Source organism: Lactuca sativa, chromosome 3 (genome assembly GCF_002870075.4).
Source record: "Lactuca sativa cultivar Salinas chromosome 3, Lsat_Salinas_v11, whole genome shotgun sequence".
Taxonomy (NCBI): Eukaryota; Viridiplantae; Streptophyta; class Magnoliopsida; order Asterales; family Asteraceae; genus Lactuca; species Lactuca sativa.
Genome location: NC_056625.2, coordinates 318,666,931 through 318,689,268, shown reverse-complemented (window position 1 = coordinate 318,689,268; position 22,338 = coordinate 318,666,931). Strand labels below are relative to the sequence as shown.

Sequence of the window (22,338 nt, the reverse complement as noted above, 5' to 3'; positions counted from 1 at the left end):
ATTTGATTTGTTCAATTAGTCAGTCGTCATAAATCGGAAATCGGGAAACAACAAATGGACAGAGAGAATGATTATAATCCATGTCTCAGTCCATATGATATCTAGAATGGAGGAATATATGATCCCTTATCTAATGGACAAGTTCGTTGACAAGATCAGAGTTCGACAGCAGCTTTAAGAGCTACGATTGCCAGTTAGGTTTGAAGTCATACGCAATAATAGTTTTAGACTTATCCAAGTGGGAGACTGTTGGATTAATGTCTAAATCCATAACTATATTTGGTATGTACTTGACCCGACCCGGCATGGTCCATTTGGGTTGCACTTCACCGACACAATTTATATGGATAATCTTTTGAGAATAGTATGTTTATGATTAATATTAATATGTTATAAGTTCTAATATATTAATATGGAATCATATTATTTAACTAGTATTGATCAAGAATTAATTTATAATTAATTAAGTGATCAAAAGGAACTAATTAAATATGGACTCTTATATATATGGAATGGGCCAAGTTCATTTAGGTTGGGCTAAGCTTTCATGGATAGTCCATGGAGTGTTTAACCCATGGATCCTAGGAAATGAAAGTTCATGGGTATTAGGGTTTAACCCTAATCCTCCATACTATATAAAGATGTCTTTGGTTGGTGAAATTGGCACTAGTGTGATACACTAAGAGGGCTAGCCGATTTCACTAAGAGAGAACCAAGTATTCATATTCTCTAAAGTCTTCCAAGGTGTCTTGGTGATTTGTGATTCCACTTGAGGCTTCCACACTATTGGGGCTAAGCTCTAAAAGCTTGAAGACATCAAGCTACATCAAAAGGTATGTCTTCTAACTAGTACTTTGTAGATTAAGAACATCATAATATGCTAGTTAGGATTAAAGCCTTGGAAAGTTCTTATTTGCATGTATAATAGAGAAAACATAGATCCAAGGTTTATAGGGTTGCATGTACACCATAGGAGTGTTAGAATGCTGAAAACCCAACAAGCACTTCACCAACCGAAAGTGCTTCACCATCCGAAGGTGCATCAACGCCCGTAAGCTCAGCACCACAAGAAACCTCTAAAGGTCAAGATTCGCAAAGCATTCCTGAAAGCTCATCTATCGAGGGGGAGCAAGCTGATATGTCATACGACTATGAAAGCCAGTCCGAACCAGAAGAAATGATAAATGCTGAACTGGATCCAACCTTTGATCCAAACTACCCTCCTCTCACCAAATGGACCAGAGATCATCCTGTCTCTCAAGTCGTTGGTGATGTCTCTGAAAAGGTTCTGACCCGATCACAACTCAAGGCAAAACAGACATCCTTAATTTCCAAAGTTGAATTCTGCATGTTTAACTCATTCGTATCAAAAGTTGAACCGAAGATAGTTAATACTGCTCTTGATCACTCCGATTGGGTTCAAGCCATGCAAGATGAACTGAACGAATTCGAGAGGAACAAAGTCTGGCGCCTCATTCCAACTCCTCCAGATGCCTCGGTTGTTGGTCTCAAATGGGTCTTTAGGAACAAAATGGACAAGGAAGGGAACATTATAAGGAACAAAGCTCGTCTGGTAGTGAAAGGATATTGTCACGAGGAAGGGATTGATTATGAAGAGACTTTCGCTCCAGTAGCTAGGCTGGAATCTGTAAGAATATTTCTAGCTTATCCTGCCCACAAAAACTTTGAAGTTTTCCAAATGGACGTCAAGTGTGCATTTCTTAATGGAGAACTCGAAGAAACAGTGTATGTGGAGCGACCTCCTGGTTTCGTGAACGAAAAGTATCCTAATCATTGCTACATTCTGGATAAAGCCGTGTATGGACTGAAACAAGCTCCGAGAGCCTGGTATGAAACGTTGACTAAATTCTTAAAGATGTCCAAATTCAAACAAGGTTCGGTTGAACCAACCTTCTTTCGCAAGAAGGAAGGTAACCACCTTATGATCGTTCAAATTTATGTTGATGATATCATCTTTGGCTCAACGAATCCTAGCCTAACAGCTGAATTCAGAAAGCTGATGGAGACTAAATTTGAAATGAGCTCAATGGGTCCTATTAACTTTTTCCTTGGTTTAAATATTAGACAGGGAACCGAAGGCATCTTTATTAATCAGGAAGCTTACACGAAGACTCTCCTAGCAAAATTTGGCATGATGGGAGATTCCAAAGTCAAAGTTCCAATGGCGTTCGGCACCAAGCTCACCCATCCCTGGACAAACCGGCTGTTGATATCATGCTCTATCGTCAAATGATAGGCTCACTAATGGATCTTACTGCTAGCAGGCCTGACATAATGTTTTCTGTGTGTTACTGTGCTAGATTTCAGGCAAACCCACGCGAACCTCACATGCTTGCAGTGAAGAACATTTTACGATATCTCAAGCGAACTACCTCTTTAGGTCTATGGTATCCTTCTAGCTCAGGCTTCTTCGTTCAAGCCTACTCAGATGCAGACCTTGGAGGATGTGGACTCGACAGAAAAAGCACCACTGGTGGCTGCCAATTCCTTGACGGGAAGTTGGTTAGCTGGCAATCAAAGAAACAAACGTGCGTGTCTTTGTCTACTGCCGAAGCTGAATACAGAGCAGCTGCATCCTGCACCTCTCAAGTGATTTGGATCCAGAGTCAACTTCGAGACTATGGACTCAATATGAAGAAGATCCCACTATATTGTGACTCTGAAAGTGCAATTAGGATCTGTCATAACCCAGTGCAACACTCCAAAACCAAACACATAGCACTGAGGTATCACTTCATCAAAGATCATGTGGAAGATGGAAACGTTGAAGTACACTTTGTTAGAACCACTGATCAACTGGCCGACGTCTTTACCAAAGCTCTTCCTGAAGCGTCATTCAACAGAATTTTACAAGGGCTAGGTATGATGGAATCAGAGTCAGTACCACAAACTACCTCTCAACCTCAAACGTAAGAAGCGAAATTGACCGAATGTTCAGGTTCGGTTGAATCATCTGCACTCGCTCATGACTTCAAAGGTAGTTTTCTTGGTTGTAAATGTCATGTACAAAGTTGTTTATCTTATTGTCAAAAGTATTTCCTTTTTGAAAGTCTAAATTCCTTGGTTTTCCAAAATTTTTCAAAACCGAAACCTACCGAAGGTTCGGGTTCGGTTTTTCAAAATTTTTCAAAACCAAAACCTACCGAAGGTTCGGGTTCGGTTTTTCAAAAATTTTCAAAACTGAAACCAACCGAACGCTCGGGTTCAGTTTTCCAAAATTTTTCAAAACCGAAACCAACCGAACGCTCGGGTTCGGTTTTCCAAAAAATTTCAAAACCGAAACCAACCGAACGCTCGGTTTCGGTTTTCCAAAATTCTCCAAAACCGAAACCAACCGAACGCTCGGGTTCGGTTTTTCAAAATTTTTCAAAACCGAAACCAACCGAACGCTCGGGTTCGGTTTTTCAAAATTTTTCAAAACCGAAACCAACCGAACGCTCGGGTTCAGTTTTCCAAAATTTTCCAAAACCGAAACCAACCGAACGCTCGGGTTCGGTTTTTCAAAATTTTTCAAAACCGAAACCAACCGAACGCTCGGGTTCGGTTTTTCAAAATTTTTCTCAACCGAAACCAACCGAACGTTCGGGTTCGGTTCCAAAAATTTTCCAAAGTTTTTTTTTTTAATGTTTTTCTTTTCTTTTCCAAAGTTTTTTTTATTTACTCCTTTTATTTTTGTGCTAAGTCTTATTTTTTTTTACTTTCTTATTTTTCTTTTTTAATATATATCAAAAACTCCAAAAATATTTTTTCTTATCTTTCATTTTATTTGTGTGTTCGTTCGTTTATGGGGATATAATTGTTGGATTAGTTAAGTGTCCCTAGAAGCATGCTGTTGTATGTGTCCCAAGCCTCATAAGATTCTGAATAATAGCCTTAATGACTTGGTATACACAAACCTTGTCTTCCCAATTAGGCTATCACATTTATTCTAATCGTGAGCTACCTCACTCTCTTCTCACATGAGATAAGAGTTTTCTGCTTGGTCCTTATCTTCACAGCAGAGGTACTTTAATTTCTTACACCATCTCCATTACATTTGTTTCATCAACGTAACCCTTGAGACTCTCAGAAATTACCACTGAGGTTTATGGTTACACAAACACTGTGTTTATGATCTTAGTTTCGTGCCACTACGAGCTGAGTGAAACCCAACATTCTATACCAAATATGAATTGACGGTGAACAATTAATTTGCTCAAGCTTTCACCAAAGAATTGACGCATGTATCTTGATGAAATCTCAAATTTTTATTTTGGGTGATTCCTATGAAATTGTTAAACACCATAACATTTCTTCTCTTGGGATCCAGTTTTTAATTTTTTGTTGAGATTTTCTATTTTCCAAGCCACTTTAAACTTAATTCCTACCTACTTGTTCAACAGACTACACCGGTCTCACAAGTACTTTGTTCACTTTCTATCTTATTTCAAGCTTAGGACTGTTAAATCAAAGATAAAGCCACCCTAAGGAGCCTAATTAAAAGAAGCCTTTCAACACTTATTAATAAGTGTTTGATCGTTATTCAACGGGAAACCACACTAACACTTTAAGGTCTCTCTTGACTTTGAAGGAAGAGATTCGTGCCCGGGATCATTTGTTTCGTGTCTTTATTGACATCACATTTATTCCTAAAAAGATTTGCTTTACTTCTTTTCTTTTTACACTCTTAGCACGAAAATCTTTGATTTTCCAAAATTCTGGTACTAATAATTACAGGCTGGTTTACTGAATTGTTGGTTACTTAAAAGATGTGGTCAAAATTCATCCACGTGGCAGTATTATTCAAAAGATGCCGTTACAGGGATAAGATGAAGGGTTTCTGACTTAGGTGGGAGTTTAATTAATTCGATTTCAAACGGCGGTAAAAAGGGGAACGCATGCGAATTTGAAACGTCCAATCTCCAAATGACGTCGCAGACGCGTGTATGAATTTGAAGCGGTTCATCTCTAAAAAGCACAGAAAAGCGCGTGTGGATTTGAAATGGTTTCTCAGAAACGGCGCTTGATGGGAGGCGTGTTCCAAGGAATCTGACACTCTCTCTCATGCATGATCATCGCTTACCTTAACTGTCACGCATCAGTCAAATTCTGGGAAAACCCATGGTATTTCGATAGAAGATTTGTGCAGATTTTTCTCTCTCCTAAAACCCACTATAAAAAGAGACGTCTTCTCCCATTTACCTCTTTATTGCATCAGAATTCCCAAGAGAGCAAAAATTCCCTGAAACCCTTACTGTTCATCATCTTCTTCCCAACTTCAACAATGGTAGATTCATCATCCGTTCATGCTACCTCACACATCCTTCCCATTCGCCCTCAACAGTGTTTGGTGATTGATTTAACCCCTCAGGCATACGACTCCTATATGTTTCCGATCATCGAGTGTCTGAAATACTTTCCCATCGCTCCAACACTTTCTAGGGTGGAATCGGTGCCCATGGAGCTCTTATCGCAGATTTATGCGACTGCACATTACGATAAAGCAGTCGATAGGATCTTCTTCGAGGTTTCAGATCACAAAGCCTCAATTTCTAAGCAGCGATTTGGTTCATTGCTAGGGTTTGCAGCTGACCCTTCAAGGGTTAATCCGGAGACGATTCCGATTGGGCATCTCTGCAGTATGTTCTACAATATGGGGTACACGGAGGCGCTCTCCTCCGTCGCGAAGTTTAAAAAGTCATGTTTGCCGCCATAGTGGAACGGTATGTTCACTGTCCTTTTCAAGGGTTTATCAGAAAGGAGCTCAGGATCAGGCGGCTCCAGTCGACTCTTCTTGTCGATCATGTATGACGTCTACAACGGAATCAACATCGACTATGGGTTGGTTCTCTGGCAACAACTCATCCAAAGCCTCTCTTCTTCTTCACGACATTCTGAGGTGTCGTATGCAAGGTTTTGGACTCTCATCACTAAGTGGATGATGGATAAGTTCGATGTCCCCACTGTTGCCGGTGCATCGATGTCTTCGATCGATACTTTCCATACCACGAAGATTATCGTCTCAGATGCATCGAAATTCCCTTTTATTGGTTCCATTCCGGAGACCATGTATGCTGATGTCCCAGCAGACAACAGAATCATCCGGACTATCAAGGAGTTCAAGCAGTCTGGACCGAGGGATCTCACGCCGGAGATGCTCAAGTCCATTCATGATGCCGATAAGCCTGTTTCGAGAGGCAAAAAGCCAGATAAAGGCAAGCAGGTGGCCACAGGGGCTAAAGGTCCTTCTCCCAGGAAGAGGAAATCAACGAAAGCTGCACAGTCCCCGCAGCAGAAGAGGCGCAACACTATGCTGAAGCGAAAGCTCATTATCGCTTCCTCTTCGAGTGAATCTGACGGTGAGAGTTCGGATTCGGATGGCTCTCAAAGAGGCGAAACCCCTCCAAGAGGCAACACCCCACCCCGATCACCTACCCCTGATATGGAAATCCATATCTCACCAATTCCCTCTCCCACTCAAACAATTCCCACTTCCATTCCCACCATAAACCCCTCTACCACCATTCCTAAAACTTCTTTCCCTATACCACCACCCATTTTCACCGATGCAACAACAACCTCAACTGCAAAGGTTACAACCAACGTATCTGATACGGGGGTTCATACCGATGCAACCGAACCACCACCTGTAACCGAACCTATGAACACAACCGAAACCCAACCACCACCCGAACCTACACACACTCAACAACCACCCTCAACTACCCCCACTCACACTCAACCTGAACCTACTCATACCACAACACCCCCAGCTTCACCACCACCAACATCTCCAGGTCATGCCTCTGATGGAGATAACCCTTTCCTTGGAGGGGAAAATATGACCTTCGATTCGGTCTACTACAGTCCGTTTCAGGTCCAAAGCGACGATGACGAGGAAGCTCCAGTAACAAAGAAGCACCTAAAGGAGCTGCATGAGAAGGTTGATTTGCTTATAGCTTCATCCTCCAATTCTCAATCCTCTCTCTCTGAAGCTGCTCTTCAGAAGATTGTTGATGCCTTCTCCAAGGCTCAACACGATTCCGTCGCTTCTGCCACTGCTGCAATTGACGCCTCGACGAAAGCTTCTGAGGCTGCGACCGAAAAAGTCGATAAACTATTCTCAGATGCCTCTGCCCTGTTACAATCTTTACAGGAGAGTGCTGCTGCAACCAAGACAACGTTGGAACCAATTGTTCAACAATTGGCCACGTTCGTCTCCACAGAGTTGAAGTCATTCGCCACCCTTCGTCAAACTTTAACTGATGACAACTCTGCCCTTCGGACATCTATCGACGAGCGCCTCTCTAAACTTCAAGAGGATCTTGCCTATGATAACTCGTTGATGGATGCTCTAGCAAGGAAGACCACTACCCACAAGGTCAAGAGTGCTCAACTTTCAAGTTCTCAAAAACATCTTGACGCTCTTCGATCCGAACGGGAGGTTATAAGGACGTGTGTTTCGGATGTACACTCAGCAATATCCAACATCCTGGAAGCGCACGATCCTATTCTGAACCACTCTGTGAGGCGAACCCTTGCAGAAAAACTCGCCCTTGCCCTGGATCTACTTAGTAAAATTGAAGGGCTACCTAGTTTCGTGTCCACTCCGAAACAAGGAGGAGAAAAGGAGTCCGGATCTCAACCTCCTCATTCCTCTAAAGCTGCTCACACAACCGAACCTCTTCCTACAGGCCAAGCCTCTGGTTCGGGTGTGAAGGACAAAGGCAAGAATCTTGCAGATGAGGAAGAGGAAGAAGATCAGGAAACTATTGCCGACTTGCTGAAACGCAAAAGTCGTCGCAATACTGAGGATGATAACATTCGTGTGGCGCGGGAAGCTGAAGAAGCTGAACGCAAGCAAAAAGAAGCCTACGACCTACTTGAGAGCAGGAAGACTCTTTTCCCTGCTTGGACACTCGAGAGGATGATTAAGGAGGCAATCGATACTCCGAGTATCTTATGGCTCGAACCGGTAATCTCCTTCGACTGCTACAACTCTGTCGACTCTCAGTTCGACATGCCCTTAACCCGAAAGGCGTTCATTTTCCACGCCTTCGCCAACATTGCTGAAGTTCCTCATCCTCATCCTGAGGTTGATCGTGAATTTATTGAGTTCTATCTAAAGGCTGCTCAACCCAAGTACCAAACCTGGAGCGCTCAGAAGATAATCAACGTTCGGGTTCTGAAGCCATACACTGTTGGGAGATTTATCAACGTTCAGTTCAAAGTGCTCAGAGGGTCTGCTAAAACCGAACATGCCATATCCTTAGCAGATCTACCGAACCTCAACCCCCATGACTGGATCGTTCTGCACAACATCCTCTTGACGAATGAAGTTGAATATGGTCCGATAATTGACCATCTCAAAAGGATGTTGGTATGCTATATCATGGAGGTCGCCTTGATGGATCAGGAGATTGCCAATGTTTTCAAGAAGAAACCGAAGATCTCTCCTATTGGCTCGGCCAGTGATCTCAACCAGATGAAGATGGGAAAGATTGACTCAAGGCGAAATTCGGTCATGTTCACTAGGGCTGAAGGACAGAAATGTGTCTTTGCCTTAGCGGATAAACATCTTTATACCACTGCTTGTCTTGAGCATGTGCTAGGGATCATCCATCGGTGTAAAGAGAATATAGCGGATGATATCAAATACCTTGATGATATGATACAGTGGTACATCCGATTCAGACAGACAATACTTGCCCTCATCTCGCGTCTGTTTGATACTGTAAAGAAGAAGGCTCCAGCTGCTGGCCCAAGTAAGAAGACGAAGTGATCTCGCTCCAATTGACGCAAAGGGGGAGATTGTTGGGTAGCAGATTCGTTTATGTATTGCGTCATTGGGCTCGGTTATTAGTCCGATATTTTGATCTCCGGTTTGGGCCTGTCCAACCGTGAGCTGTAGGGTTTAGTATATAATAATGTGCTTGCATGCATATTAGGTTAACGTTTGATAGATCGATTGATAGCATTACGATAGATCACAATATACTTTCTTTCATCGTTCTTGTAAACCCTTTAATCCTCTACAATTAATGTTCTTGATCGAGCTCTTCTGAGGGTTGTTTTTAAATCATTCGACACGTTTGATTCATTCGAGTGTTCTTGCTGTTTGTTTATTTATTTCTTTACCTGTTTTATAGATCTAATCGATCCTCAAGTTTAGATTTAAACTTTTCAATAAATATAATCATAAAAGAATTACATGGTTTCAAGTATTACATATTTCAATGATTGATCACGACATGATATAAAAATAGTTGTTCAACGCCGTAGCGTTCCATCCTCAAAAGCTTGTGGTTACTTGGTTTCGTTGATTTCCTGAGAATACAAGTAATTTTGAAAAAGTGTCAACAATTAAGTTGGTGAGTTCATAAGTTTTTGAGATAAAGATTTTGGAAACCGTTCTTTGTAATGTGTTGTGTGTCACCAAGAAAAATCTAATATTTTCCTTATAAAAGTTATGTGGTCCTAAATCCTAGGAACAAGAATACACAAGTATTTTCCATACTTAATGATATAACTGTGGTTTGAAATCGGCATAAAACCCTTTTTGATTTGAGGGAAAATCCCGTAATGAATGAAGTGTAGTCTTAAATACCAAGACCGAAAGAGTATAGTAATATCTGTACTTATTGATATAGAAAGTGATTTTAAATTGACATAAAACCCCTTTTGATTTATAAAAATTCCCGTAAACTTTATGAGTTGTTAACTTCTTATGTGAGTCGCTATGACCATACTATGACTGAATGAATCTGCCACGACGTTTCTCAGGCGTCGAAAAACTGATATGACACTTATCACCACAGACCTGCCGGTCTAGTTGTTGCATGCAGCTCAGGTGTGGGGTGTCTAACCAAATATAGATCTATACACAACTACCACGTTCTCCCTACAAGAGACTCTGGTTATAACTACCAGGATTTTAACCCGTACTCTAGGAGTACTTGAGAAGAATGTCTCACAGTTTAAGTTAACAAGTTTACGTGTGGTGTGCATGAGTGTAAAACCTTTTTCTGTGGGAATAAAACCTTCCGAAATGTGTTTGTTTTGTTAACGGAAACATAAACCATACATATTATAGTTTATCCAAACGTTTAAATGTAATAGTTATAACTTTTTTTTTATGGTTAACTACTGTATTTGTGAAGGTAAAAACTCTTTCGTTTACCGATGTGTATATATACCTTTTACTAAAGTGAAGCAACATTCAATATAACAACTAATTAATTACCATACTTTTGTAGGTAAAAATCCATTTTTTTTTATGATGTATGACTATATACTAAAACAAAATGTCATCTATTTGCAAATACATATTTTCACATAAAGATATACACCTTGCTCAACATGTTACAAGGTGAAATGAAAATGATAGCATTTTTCTGTTGTTAACATTTTCATTTACTGTTCTTAGAAAATTTATAGAAAAATCATTAAAGGTCTAAATGAAAATGCGTAAATTCTGTGAGTAGGGAAATGAGTCTAGTTTGTTCATAGTTTTTATTATGAATCTTAATGACCTCCAACTTGTGTGAAAAAGTCCATAATCACAGACTGGTCCGGATTTGCTCTTGAAATGATAAGTAGTTTTGTAAAAATCACCATAAATTGTATAAAAATCTTGTGGAGATGTGCAAGTAGTCATTTTAAAGCTACGAACTGGAACTACTTGCACCTAAAACATTTTTGAAAACTAAATTGTTTAAGTGGACCAAAATAGTCCGTGAATGGAGTTGAATTTTTCTGATGAAGGCTGGTAAATGAGTTTATTTGTGTTCTTGGTGTTTTAACTTGTATCCCCCCCCTCATAACTTAATAAAAACATGAAAAGATAGGGGTATGAACTCACCTTATATGATTTCAGTAGATGGATGATGGAGAAAGGTAGTGTTCCACTCAAGAACACTAAGAAAATATCTTGAAGGTTCGAAGATCTAACACAAAGATGATGGAGTTTCTGTAAGAAATCAATGATTTGAGTAGGAGGATGTGAAAAAAATCATGGGAATGATGAAGATACTTACCAAATGGAGAAGGAAAGCCTTGTAAAATGCCTTGGAAATCTCGAAATTGAGAGAGAAGAGTTGAGAGAAAAGTGTTTGATCTTTTGGTGGAAAATGAGAGAATGAATGAAGTGTGAGGAGAGAGGATGGTTGTTCCATCTCTAAGAACATGGGAAGGGCTGATGATTGATGGAAAGGTACAAGGAAGTGACTAGGGATGATGGGGAGGAGTGTGGGTTAGTCATGGAGTGGGTATGGGGCCTTATATGTTAAAATAAAGTTAAAATATGGAGCCTTATATGTTAAAATAAAGTTCTGGGTGAAAATCCCACGTTAAAATGATGAAAAACGGGTTTAAATTGCAATTGTGGTCGAAAACCGGGAATAAATGTTGTTTCTGCAAGGCTTCTCGCAAGGGGGGCTGAAGGTGGCTAGGTTGGGTCCTTTGAAGGTTGGGACCGAAGGCGCGGGTGAGTCAGGAGGCAAAATGGAGCGAAGCTGTTCAGTTCGGTTCGTCCAAGGTTCGGCCCAAGAGGGAGGGTTCGGTTCGGTCTGCTGAACTTCGGTCCGAGGTGATGCATTTTGCTTCTAATGCCTTCGCTTCTAATGCCTTCGCTTCTGACACCTTCGCTTCTGACAAGTTTTCTTTTGACACCTTCGCTTCTGACAAGTTCGGTTCCTAAGAGGGTTCGACTCCTTAAGAGGGTTCGGCTCCTTAAGAGGGGTTTCGGGTCCTTAAGTCTATTTTAACCGTTTTTACCCCGTTTTAAGCGGTTTTTGACATGGTTAAGGGTCGGGATGGCCTGAAAGACTATAAAAAGTTTAAGGACCTTTTGAGAGAGATTTGGGAGAGATTTCACATATGTAGAGAGATTTCACATACTTTGAGAGATTTCTCATACTTAGAGAGATTTGACATACGTAGAGAAATTTGGGAGAGATTTCACATACATGGAGAGATTTCTCATACTTAGAGAGATTTGGGAGATATTTGACATAAGTGGAGAGATTTGGGAGAGATTTCTTTTGTGACCTTTTTGAGTGTTTGGCTCCGCAACGCAAGGTCCATAAGCCCCGTTAAGCCTTGTTTAAGGACCTTACACACTCCCGATGAGTATGCAACATTGTTTTATCGGTTTGGTTCGTTACTTACCACAGTTTTAGGTTAAGAAAATCTAGATGCACGGACTTTTCAATTGATGATTTGTCATTAGCATAGCGAGTTGTATAGCAATTACCTAACGTAAGCCCTAGTACACAAAGGTTAATTGAGTCGATCGGTTTGACTTGCTGACTTTAGTTGACTTTGACTCGACTGGAATTTGACGGTTGTCACACTAACTCTCAAAGCTTACACCAAAACTGAAAGGAAAACGAATATATACCTCAACATGAAGTCCCTATGCTCTGAAATCCACAGATTAGCACCCTCTTCAGTTTCCTCTTGCCTCGGTCACCTTCTTCTTCCAAAATCACCCACACAAGGATCAATAATGGCTTCCTTTCTCTCTCAACCCATTCACACACTCTGGGGTTTCTCTCAATCAACTGGTAGCCGCAAATAAAGGTTATAAGGGCCTTTAAATAGGTCTCAAACCTCAAGAATTAGGGTTTCATCAAGCAGCATGGACTCGCCGAGTCCAGTCGTTAACCCGGATGGAAGATCGCGACACTACTCGGCGACTCTATGCATCAACTCGCCGAGTCCTACCTAAAATCTCCATAAATAATGAATAAATAATATACCTGGAAATTCGGATGTTACCGTGTGCCTTAAGGGAATCCAAAAAGAGTTGCATAGTGTGAACAACTTCAGCAACATCAACAGAGGCTTTTCAATAAGTTGAAGCCGATTCATTAATTACATTAGTTGATTTGTCCATAGTCGTTGCATATTGTTATATGGCAGTTTCCACAAAAGCTTTAAGAATGACTCCACCATAAGCTTTGTTGTCTTCAAGTTACTGATCCAACTTTTCATGAATGCCCTGCAAGTGTTGGCGGTTGACAGGAGCGTCATTTCCTTCATCAGATTGAAGCCGATAGGGACTAAAGTATGTAAAGTCATACTCATCATTGTCTCCTCCTATAGTAGCATCGGAACCAGTTGAGTTGGGTGGTGAAAGTGGTTTAGTGATGATAGGAGGTTGAGTGTCAGTAGTTGCCCCCGTATCAGATACGTTGACGACCACTGTCGGTTCAAGAAGGGTAGGGGTGGGGGTTTGGTTAATGATAGGAGGTAAAGGTATTATTGAAATAGGTGTAGAAAAAACTGGTGTGGAAGACACAGGTGGTGTAGTAGTGAAAGTGGTTAAAGGAATGGAAACATAAGTAACTGGTGGTATTGAAATAGAGTTTGATGTAAGAACAACCGAAACTGTAACTTTTGGTTCCGGTGAGGGAGGTGGGGTTGGATGTTTATGCGAAGGAGATTCGGTTGGAGTAGGAGACCGAGGAGGAGTATTTCCTCTTGGAGATTCTTGATGACAGTCATCTACTACGTCATCGTCATTACCTGGGTGTGGAGGAGTTGGACTGTGGGATTTTCTTGCCATTCTTTTAACCTTCTTTGGCTTAGAAGAACCCTCTTTCTCCGACTTTTGCTTCTATGATTTGGAAGGCTTAGGTTCATCCTTCTTAGTTGTTTCCTTCTTTACCCTTTTTCCTCGGTTGCTTGGCTTGTCAACTACATCTAGGGCAGCTTGTTGTTCCGGAGTAAGGACTTGTGGTTCTTTTGGAGGAGGCTTTTTGTATTCCGCCATAACCTTACTTTCTATTGAGACACAATGGAACATCGATTCAAGAATGGATCCGTTGTGTTGAAACTTCATGGGATTAGATATGATGATCTTCTTTGTATGAAACGTAGCAATGGAAGCGATAAGGACATCCTTCATCACCGGAATTTCCAAAGTATCAATAGCCCTCCTTGTGATAATGGTCCAGAACCTTCCACATGAAATCTCGGAATGACGAGTGGAAGTATTGAGGCTCTGTACAACCTGAGACCAAATAATAGACCCATAATGAAGATTTAAACCGGTGTAAAGACCATAGAGGGTCGTCATAAATCCTTTATTGGTGCTATCCGATCCAGCACTACGTTCTGCCAAACTTTTTATCAAAAGAGTAAGAAGCTCGTTCCATTGAGACGGGAGACAATACTTCTTGATCTTTGTAATGGTGGTCAGTACGTCTGTATATCCCATTTCATATAGCATTGAGAAGAGCTGTATGGTTGTGATGAAATCAGGTGAGATTACAGAGGAATCCACTGCAAGATGTAGTAATGAACAAAACCTACCTTTGGAAATAGAGGCCTTTTTAGAATGTATTTGAAAGTAGATGCGTTCTTTTTTCTTGTCGAAGGTTGCTGTAGAGTAAACTTGGGACAAGAGAGACATGGGAACAACTTCAAATTGAGTTCGGGCCTGAACCAACGGAGAATACTTCAAGCACTCCACAACTTGTAACATATAGGAATCATAGAGGAACGGATTGAGTTCAATGATCATGTTTTGATTTGTCTTAATGGAAAGAAATGCCGAAGAAGCAGTCTGATCTTGAACTGAAGAGGAAGTCGTCATTGTTGATCGAAGAAAGAAGATGAACAATTCAAATCACTGCTATAGTAGAGAAACTTTGTGACTGGTAAAAGACAAAGAATCTTAAAAACCCTTTATATATTGTTTCTAGGGGAGAGAAAAATCATGAGGATAATGACGTGATCACTAAAACAGCTCCTAAAAAAAGTGCTATGTGACAGGTTGGGTGCTCCAAGAAATACGTCAGCATGTGTGCGGATAGAGATCTTTCAAATTCACCCACTAAATACTTATCTTTAATCGGGGTTTGAACTTCAACATGACTTTAAGAGACATGAATTCCCATGTGTAAACAAAAGTTGAACCTACAGCAACTAGAGTTTTGGAAAATAAAATTTTCCTGCAATAGAGTGACAATCGATAAACAAATAAAGCAATTGTGTATGGAATGTGCGTGATGTCTTAATAGAAGACAGAAAGCAGGTGATTCCGGGCAAGAATCACTTCCTTCAAGGTCAAAATAGACTTGAAATGCTTGTGTGGAATCCTGAAAAATACGATCAAGTGTTTATAGAGAAACACTGAAAGGCTTCTTTTCAAGATATAGGCTTAAGTGTGGCTTATCTTCAACCGAACATTAATACTTAACATAAGATCAATTGTTGGAAGAAGTACTTGTGAGACCAATGAGGTCTGTTGAACAAGTAGGTGAGATGTAATTTGTAGGGCCAATAGAGGTAATAGAAATCCAAAAAAAAATAAACTGGATCTTGTTGGGAAGAAATGCCTTGGTTTTAGACAATTTCATAAAGACCACGCAAAAATAAAAAAAAAAGGATTTCATTGGGTAACAAGTAAGTTCTTGAATTTAATAATTCACCATCAATTCATTATTGGAGTTGGATTATGGGTTTCACTCAGCACGCGGCATATGTGTCCAAGATCACAAACACAAACTTTGTGCAACCATAAACCTCAGTGGTAAGAACCGAGAGTCTCAAGGGTTACATTGGTGTAATGAAAGTCAATGGAGAATATAAGAAGGTGGTTTGAGAACCGAAAGTACCTTCTGCTGTAAAAATATGACCAAGCAGAGAAACTCTTGACTAAAATGAGAAGAGTAAGGTAGCTCTAGACGGAGTTGATGTAGACGGCCTTATTGGGAAGAAACGATAGGTGTAGATCGAATCATTAAGGCCTACTCGACGTCATAGAGGCTTTGGTGAACATGTAGCAGCATGCTTCTAGGGACCCTTAACTAGTTGGTATAAAAATAATTGTACCTGTCGAAACTCCAAATTCTTTGGTTCTGAAACCTTTGTGACCTAATTAAATTAAGAAAAAACACACCACACAAGACAAACTAATCGAAAAATATCTTGAAATATTGAGTTTTCGGAACAAAAATAAAAATAAAATAAATAAAAATATATATATTTTTGGATTTTTGAAGTTTTGCTAAAAAAATAAAGTATAAAATCAGAAAAAATATTTTTGGATTTTTGAAGGTTTTCTAAAAAAAATAAAGTATAAAATAAGAAAAAAAAATTGGATTTTTGAAGTTTTTCTAAAAAAAATAAAGTATAAAATAAGAAAAAATATTTTTGGATTTGTGAAGTTTTCCGAAAAAAAATAAAGTAAAAAAAAACAGAAAGCAGACAAAATAAATAAGCATAGACCAAATGAAGAGAAGAAAAGTAATTTACACACTATACAACCGAAACCTTATCTCAATTGAGTGAAGCAAAATAGACCGAGCGTTCGGTTCATTTCGGTTCATAAAAATTTCAGAGCCGAAATAGACCGAGCGTTCGGTTCATTTCGGTTCCCAAAAATTAAAGAGTCGAAATAAACCGAACGTTCGGTTCATTTAGGTTCCCAAAAATTAAGGAGCCGAAATAGACCGAGCGTTCGCTCCATTTCGCTTGTGTAATTTTAATGAGAGATTTGAGTGTTTGGTACCGACTCTGCTTCCATCATACCCAAGCTTTGTAAGATTTTGTTAAAGAGTGCTTCAGGTAATGCCTTAGTGAATATGTCGGCCAGTTGATCAGTAGATCGAACAAAATGCACTTCTATGTTCCCTTCTTCGACATGATCCTTGATAAAATGATAAATATGCTTAGTTTTGGAAGGTTGCACTAGATTGTGACAAATCCTTATTGCACTTTCTGAATCACAATAGAGAGGAGTCTTCTTCATGTTTAGTCCGTAATCTCTTAGTTAACTTTGAATCCATATAACTTGAGAAGTACAAGAAGCTGCAGCTAGGTATTCGACTTCTGATGTAGAAAGTGACACACAGGTTTGCTTTCTGGACTGCCAGCTAACAAGTTTTCCGTCAAGAAGTTGGCATCCACCTGTAGTGCTCTTTTGGTCTAGTCCACACCCTCCAAGATCAGCATCAGAAAAAGCTTGAATAAAGAATCTTGATTTGGCAGGATACTAGAGACCGAGAGACGAAGTTCGCTTTAGATATCAAAAGATGTTCTTTATAGCCAACATGTGAGGTTCTCTTGGATTAGCTTGAAACCTATCACAATAGCAAATATAAACAATAATGTCTGGTCTACTAGCTGTTAGATACATAAGGGATCCTATCATTTTTTGATAAAGCGTAATGTCAACAACAGGTTTCTCCAGAGACGGTGTTAACTTCATACCAAAAGCTATAGGAACCTTTACTTTAGAGTCACATGTCATGTCGAATTTAGTTAACTGAATTTTCGTGTATCCCTCCTGGTTGATAAAGATGCCTTCTGGACCCTGTCTTATATTTAAACCAAGGAAAAAAATTAATTGGACCCATTGCGCTCATTTCAAATTTAGTCTCCATCAACTTTCTGAATTCAGCTGTTAAGCTAGGATTCGTAGAGCCGAAGATGATATCATCAACATAAATTTGAACTATCATTAGATGTTCGCCTTCTTTCTTTCCAAAGAATGTAGGGTCAACCGAACCGAATGTATTCCTCAAACAGGTTGGATATAGGAACCGAGACTTGTCCTGAAGTAGGAAATATTTCCCCTAAGTGACTTTCGTTTCATTGAACTTTCTTTATGTAATTGTCATCCAAGGTGACGTAATATGTTTCTTCAATCCTTTTGGATTGTTTGTTTAAAACTTTGTAGGCTTTCGAGGAGAGTGAATAACCGAGAAATAAACCTTCATCAACTTTAAAATCGAACTTCTTTCAGTTCTCCTTTGAGTTAAGGATAAAACACCTTGAACTGAACACATGGAAGAATTTGACATTGGGCTTTCTATTATTTAAAATTTCATATGGAGTAAGTGAGAATTGTTTGTTAAGAAAGGATTGGTTTTGAGTGTAACATGTAGTTGCCACAGCATCAGCCTAGAAGTATAAAGGAAGTGAAGCAAAAGAAAGCACGGTTCTAGCGGCCTTACATAAGGAATAGTTTCGCCTTTCAACGATCCCATTCTGTTGTGGTGTATACGGGCCTGAAAAGTTGTGAGTGATTCCCTTATCAGCTAGAAATACCTCAAATTCGTTATTCTTGAACTCCAACCCATTGTCGCTCCTGACATTTCTAACAGTCTTTTTCAGTTGCACTTCCACCTGCTTAATAAATGTCTTCAACTTGGGAGTTGCTTCAGATTTCTATTTAAGAAAGAAAACCCAGGTGAAACGTGAAAAATCATCTACTATGACAAGTAAGTACTTACTACCAACGATGCTTTCGATAGACAAAGGTCCACACAAGTCAATGTGCAATAGTTCAAGAGCTTCAACAATCTTTGTATTGATCCTTGTAGGATGGTTATTTCTGCTTTGTTTACCCATCTCACAGGCAGCACATAGATGTTCCTTGTCGAACATGAGAAGAGGGAGTCCTCGAACATGATCACCGAGCACCAATTTATTCATGTCTTTGAAATTCAGGTGTGACAATCTTCGATGCCATAACCAACTTTCATCTGTATTTGCCTTTGATAGCAAACATATTTCCGGTTTGCCATGTATCGGTTTGAAATTTAATGGATACATTTCTCCTTCATCATCAAAGGACACTTTCAGACCTGTTCCAACGACTAGTTGAGACATACTTATGAGGTTATGTTGCAATCCTTCTACATAAGCCACATTTCGAATCGAAAATTCTCCATTTGCTAACATGCCATATCCCTTGATTGTTCCATAGGAATTATTTCCATACTTGACAGACCCACCATCTTTCAGGGACCGAAACTCCCTCAGCTCTTCCTTCCTCCATGTCATGTGATGTGAGCAGCCACTGTCAATATACCATTCATCATTGAACCGCTCGTCACTGATTACCTGTAAATTTAAGCAGATTTAGTAACCCAAAGTCTCTTGGGTCATGGTGAGTTTTTTAGAGAATAAGGAATTGCAGTAGAAATATCAACCAAATATGTTCTTTTTATTAAAGTTGTTTGATCTTTTATTTTAATTCTATACACTTTGATTTTGTTTTTATCTTGTTTAAACTTAAGTGCATTAGATGGTTTGTTAGATGATATAGGCATTTGATTTCTCTTTTGTGATCTTTGGTTAGCTGATGGTTTCTTAGAGAGGAACTTAGAATCTGAAGTTAGTTTGCCCTTTCCTTTTATGTCCTTAAAAGAATTTGCCTTGCATTGGGACTTGGATGTATCGAAACTCGCATTAGGACCAAAACTGGATTTGGGACCGAAACTGGGTCTAAGACCGAATGTTGACTTTCGGTTTTGAGACTTGGAGTAGTAGGAACTTGGGCTGAAATTTTCCTTTACTTTTTCCTTTCCATTGTCCATTGAGACCTTCTTAGGAGGCACATAGTTAGGATTTTGGGAGTGCCAGTAACTCTTTCGCTCATTTAGATTCTTTGCATATCTTTGATTTCTTAAGCGTTTTTGTTCAGCTAGTTCCATCTGTGATTTATGTATATTGAAGCTGGCCTCTGGTTTCTCTCTTTGAGTTTCGGTTGTTTTGTTTATAACTTTCAGTTCTCTCTTTGGTTCTTCAGGAATCTCTTTAGTTCCACTTGTGCTTGGTTTGTCGAAGCTTGAGGGTTTGTTGATGGGTTCAACAACGTATCTTCCTTTAACCCTCCATGAAGTTGGCTCAGACAAGCCTTCGGTTTCATCTGCGTTGTCAATAGGGGCAGACCAGAAGAAATCTTCGCACCCTTCTGCATTGTCTTTTTCCACCAAGACTCTTAGTTCTGCTGTTTGTCTAGAAGTGACTCCTTTTTCTGTATACACCTAATTTGGCACAATTTGATCTTTTTGATAAACCACTGCCTTTTCCTTGAGTTTTTGTGGCTTTTCTTTTGTCAGGTGAACAAATTCAACAAAATTTTCTGAAATGAGGGGTTTCTCATTCTCAGTATCGCTTTTTACAAACTCGGAGCAGTCAATGACATCATCTACCGAGATTTCACTCATCTCGCTTTCTTCATCAAATTCAGATGCAGTATCAAGGTTCATTCTATTTTCGGAGGTCATTTTGGCATTGGACATGTCAAATGATTTTCAAGTATCTGACTTTATTCTAAATTTATCATTTTCATCTAAGATATCTTTTAGCATACACTTATGTTCCTTAGAATCAATGTAGGTTTCTATTTTGTCCAGACCGATTTTGTAAGACATGGATGTTTGATCCGATGACACTTCTGATTCATATTCTGCTATGATCTCGTCTTCCTTAAATTCAACAAAGGGCAAAATCATTTTGTGAATATTCTTTCCTATCTCACAACTTAAATGTAATTGAGCAATATTTGTATACAAACGGTTAGCAATTAAACAAAAGACATTTCTTTGTTTTAAAAACTTCATATTGTCTTTTTGCAAATAAAAACTTTCATCCCTAGCTCTACCTAACTCCGCCTCCTTCAGCTCAATCCACATTCATCTCTCCTCGTTCTTCGAAGACACCTTGTTGAGTTGGTCAGTTAGGTTAGAATTCGCTAAGCGAGTTTGCATGAGACTACCACTTAAGTTAGAGAATTTAGATTTTAATTCATTTAATTCTTCTTCATAATTTGTTAATGGAACTTTAACTGATTCAAGGATGTATTGTACCTTTTTGAATAACTTATCAAAGTCGTTGATCTTCTCACTTACTGGCTTTGCTACAAAACATTTGTTTCCTATCATATTCGGTTCCTCACTTGCACTTTCGGTTGATGGAATGGCCGAGACGATCAAGCATTTGCCAGCCGAACCTTCTTCCTTTGCAACATTAGCCTTTTCATGAGTGGGCTTTCTTACCTCTTCATCTTCAGAGTCGGTTGACCAAACTTCTATGCCACCAAACTCGTCATCCTCTACCTTCTCATGCACAATCAAAGCATTCATAATACCTTTTGTACTGTTAGTTGTCTTCTTTTTCTTTATTTCTTCCAGCTTGTGCATGTAGTATGCCTCATCATCTTCACCATCTCTTTTCCCAACCATTTTTCTCAGCATGCAATCCTTGGCAAAGTGATTCTTTCCTTGACAGTAATTGTAGTCATATCCAGAGTCTCATGCTAGTTTGCTCTCCTTCTTGTCTTCATCCTTTTGAGAAGATATCTTTGCTTCATCCTTCACCTTTTTAGAGCTGTAACTTCCCTGCCAGTTTCGGTTCTTGTTGACCGGGAATTTTCTTCTTGCAAATTTCTTTGGATTGATGACCATCATAGCATACTCCTCACTTGTAAGGTCACATTCAGACAAATCAGACTCTTCTTCTTCTTCTTCTGCAATGCCTTTTGCTTTTGAGACAAGGGCTAATGATCCTACACATGAAAACACATTTTCTTCTTTGGATACGACACTTTCATGGGACTTAAGTATTCCCACAAGTTTCGCTAGCGAATAAGACTTAAACTGTTCATGCGCTTTTACGGTAGAAACGACAGCTATCCATTCTGGTCTGAGTCCGTTCATGAAAGTTACTTTCTGCTCAATCAACTTCCTCTCTATTCCATGTTTTATCATCTTACTTAAGAGATGATTGAACCGATCAAAAGTCTGTATTAGCTTCTCCTTAGGTTTCTGTTCGAAAACTCCAAATTCTGATAGTAGCAATGTTGGAATGTAGTGTTGAAGATCTTCATCGGTCGAATAGAGCCCTTTCAACCTATCCCAGATTTCTTTGGCCGTCTTGCTCGAGCTTACTAACTGAAACGTGTCAGATTGTAACGCGAATCTTAGCATTCTCATGGCCTTCACGTTACACACCAGCTTGTCTTTTTCATCTTGTGGCATCTTCTGTTCATTAGCAACCAATTTGTTATATTCTGTTTGAGTCTTCATTGTTGTGTTTGTTCCAGAATGAACAAACAGACCGAGATGGATTCCCATATGAGATAGATGTTATCCTCAGGTCCGACCACGTAGTCTTCAAAGTGATGTGCCCAGACTTTATAGTCCTGTGTGTAGAGTATGGGTATTCTGGTAGTGGATCCTATGCTGTTTGAGATGTTGATTGGGTTTGTTTGCGAATCATCGCGAGACATGGTGAGCTGCTAGAATAAAACCTGTAAATTTGAGATTAGGGTTTTATCTAAAACTTAGTTGCCGTCAAAAAAAATAAGACGACTTCTTATTTATACAATAAAAGTGGAAACCCTAACGAATTCTGAATATAGAAGGAATGTGCATTGATCACACAGTCTCCTGCTTTGATACCAATTGTTAGAACGTAGTTCTTTTAGGATCGATTGATTCTGTGCATGCAAACAAATAAGTACGTAAATATAGACACGGATATGGTTTGAATATGTTGAATAATTAATGCTTCAACACCTCAGAAGAGCTCGAC

The 22,338-nt window shown here is 39.5% G+C and overlaps 1 protein-coding gene across 1 annotated transcript; it reads right to left on the bottom strand.

The window, feature by feature from the left end:
• Window positions 1–12,976: 12,976 nt before the first annotated feature.
• On the bottom strand, window positions 12,977–13,570 carry LOC111921931 (36.4 kDa proline-rich protein-like). Its single transcript, XM_023917508.1, has one exon. It carries the CDS (start codon window positions 13,568–13,570, stop codon window positions 12,977–12,979), a length of 594 nt encoding a protein of 197 aa, XP_023773276.1.
• Between the last annotated feature and the right edge of the window lie 8,768 nt (window positions 13,571–22,338).

Excerpts from the sequence above, each read along its gene's own strand:
- LOC111921931 (XM_023917508.1), bottom strand. The coding sequence starts at position 13,570 with ATGGCAAGAAAATCCCACAGTCCAACTCCTCCACACCCAGGTAATGAC.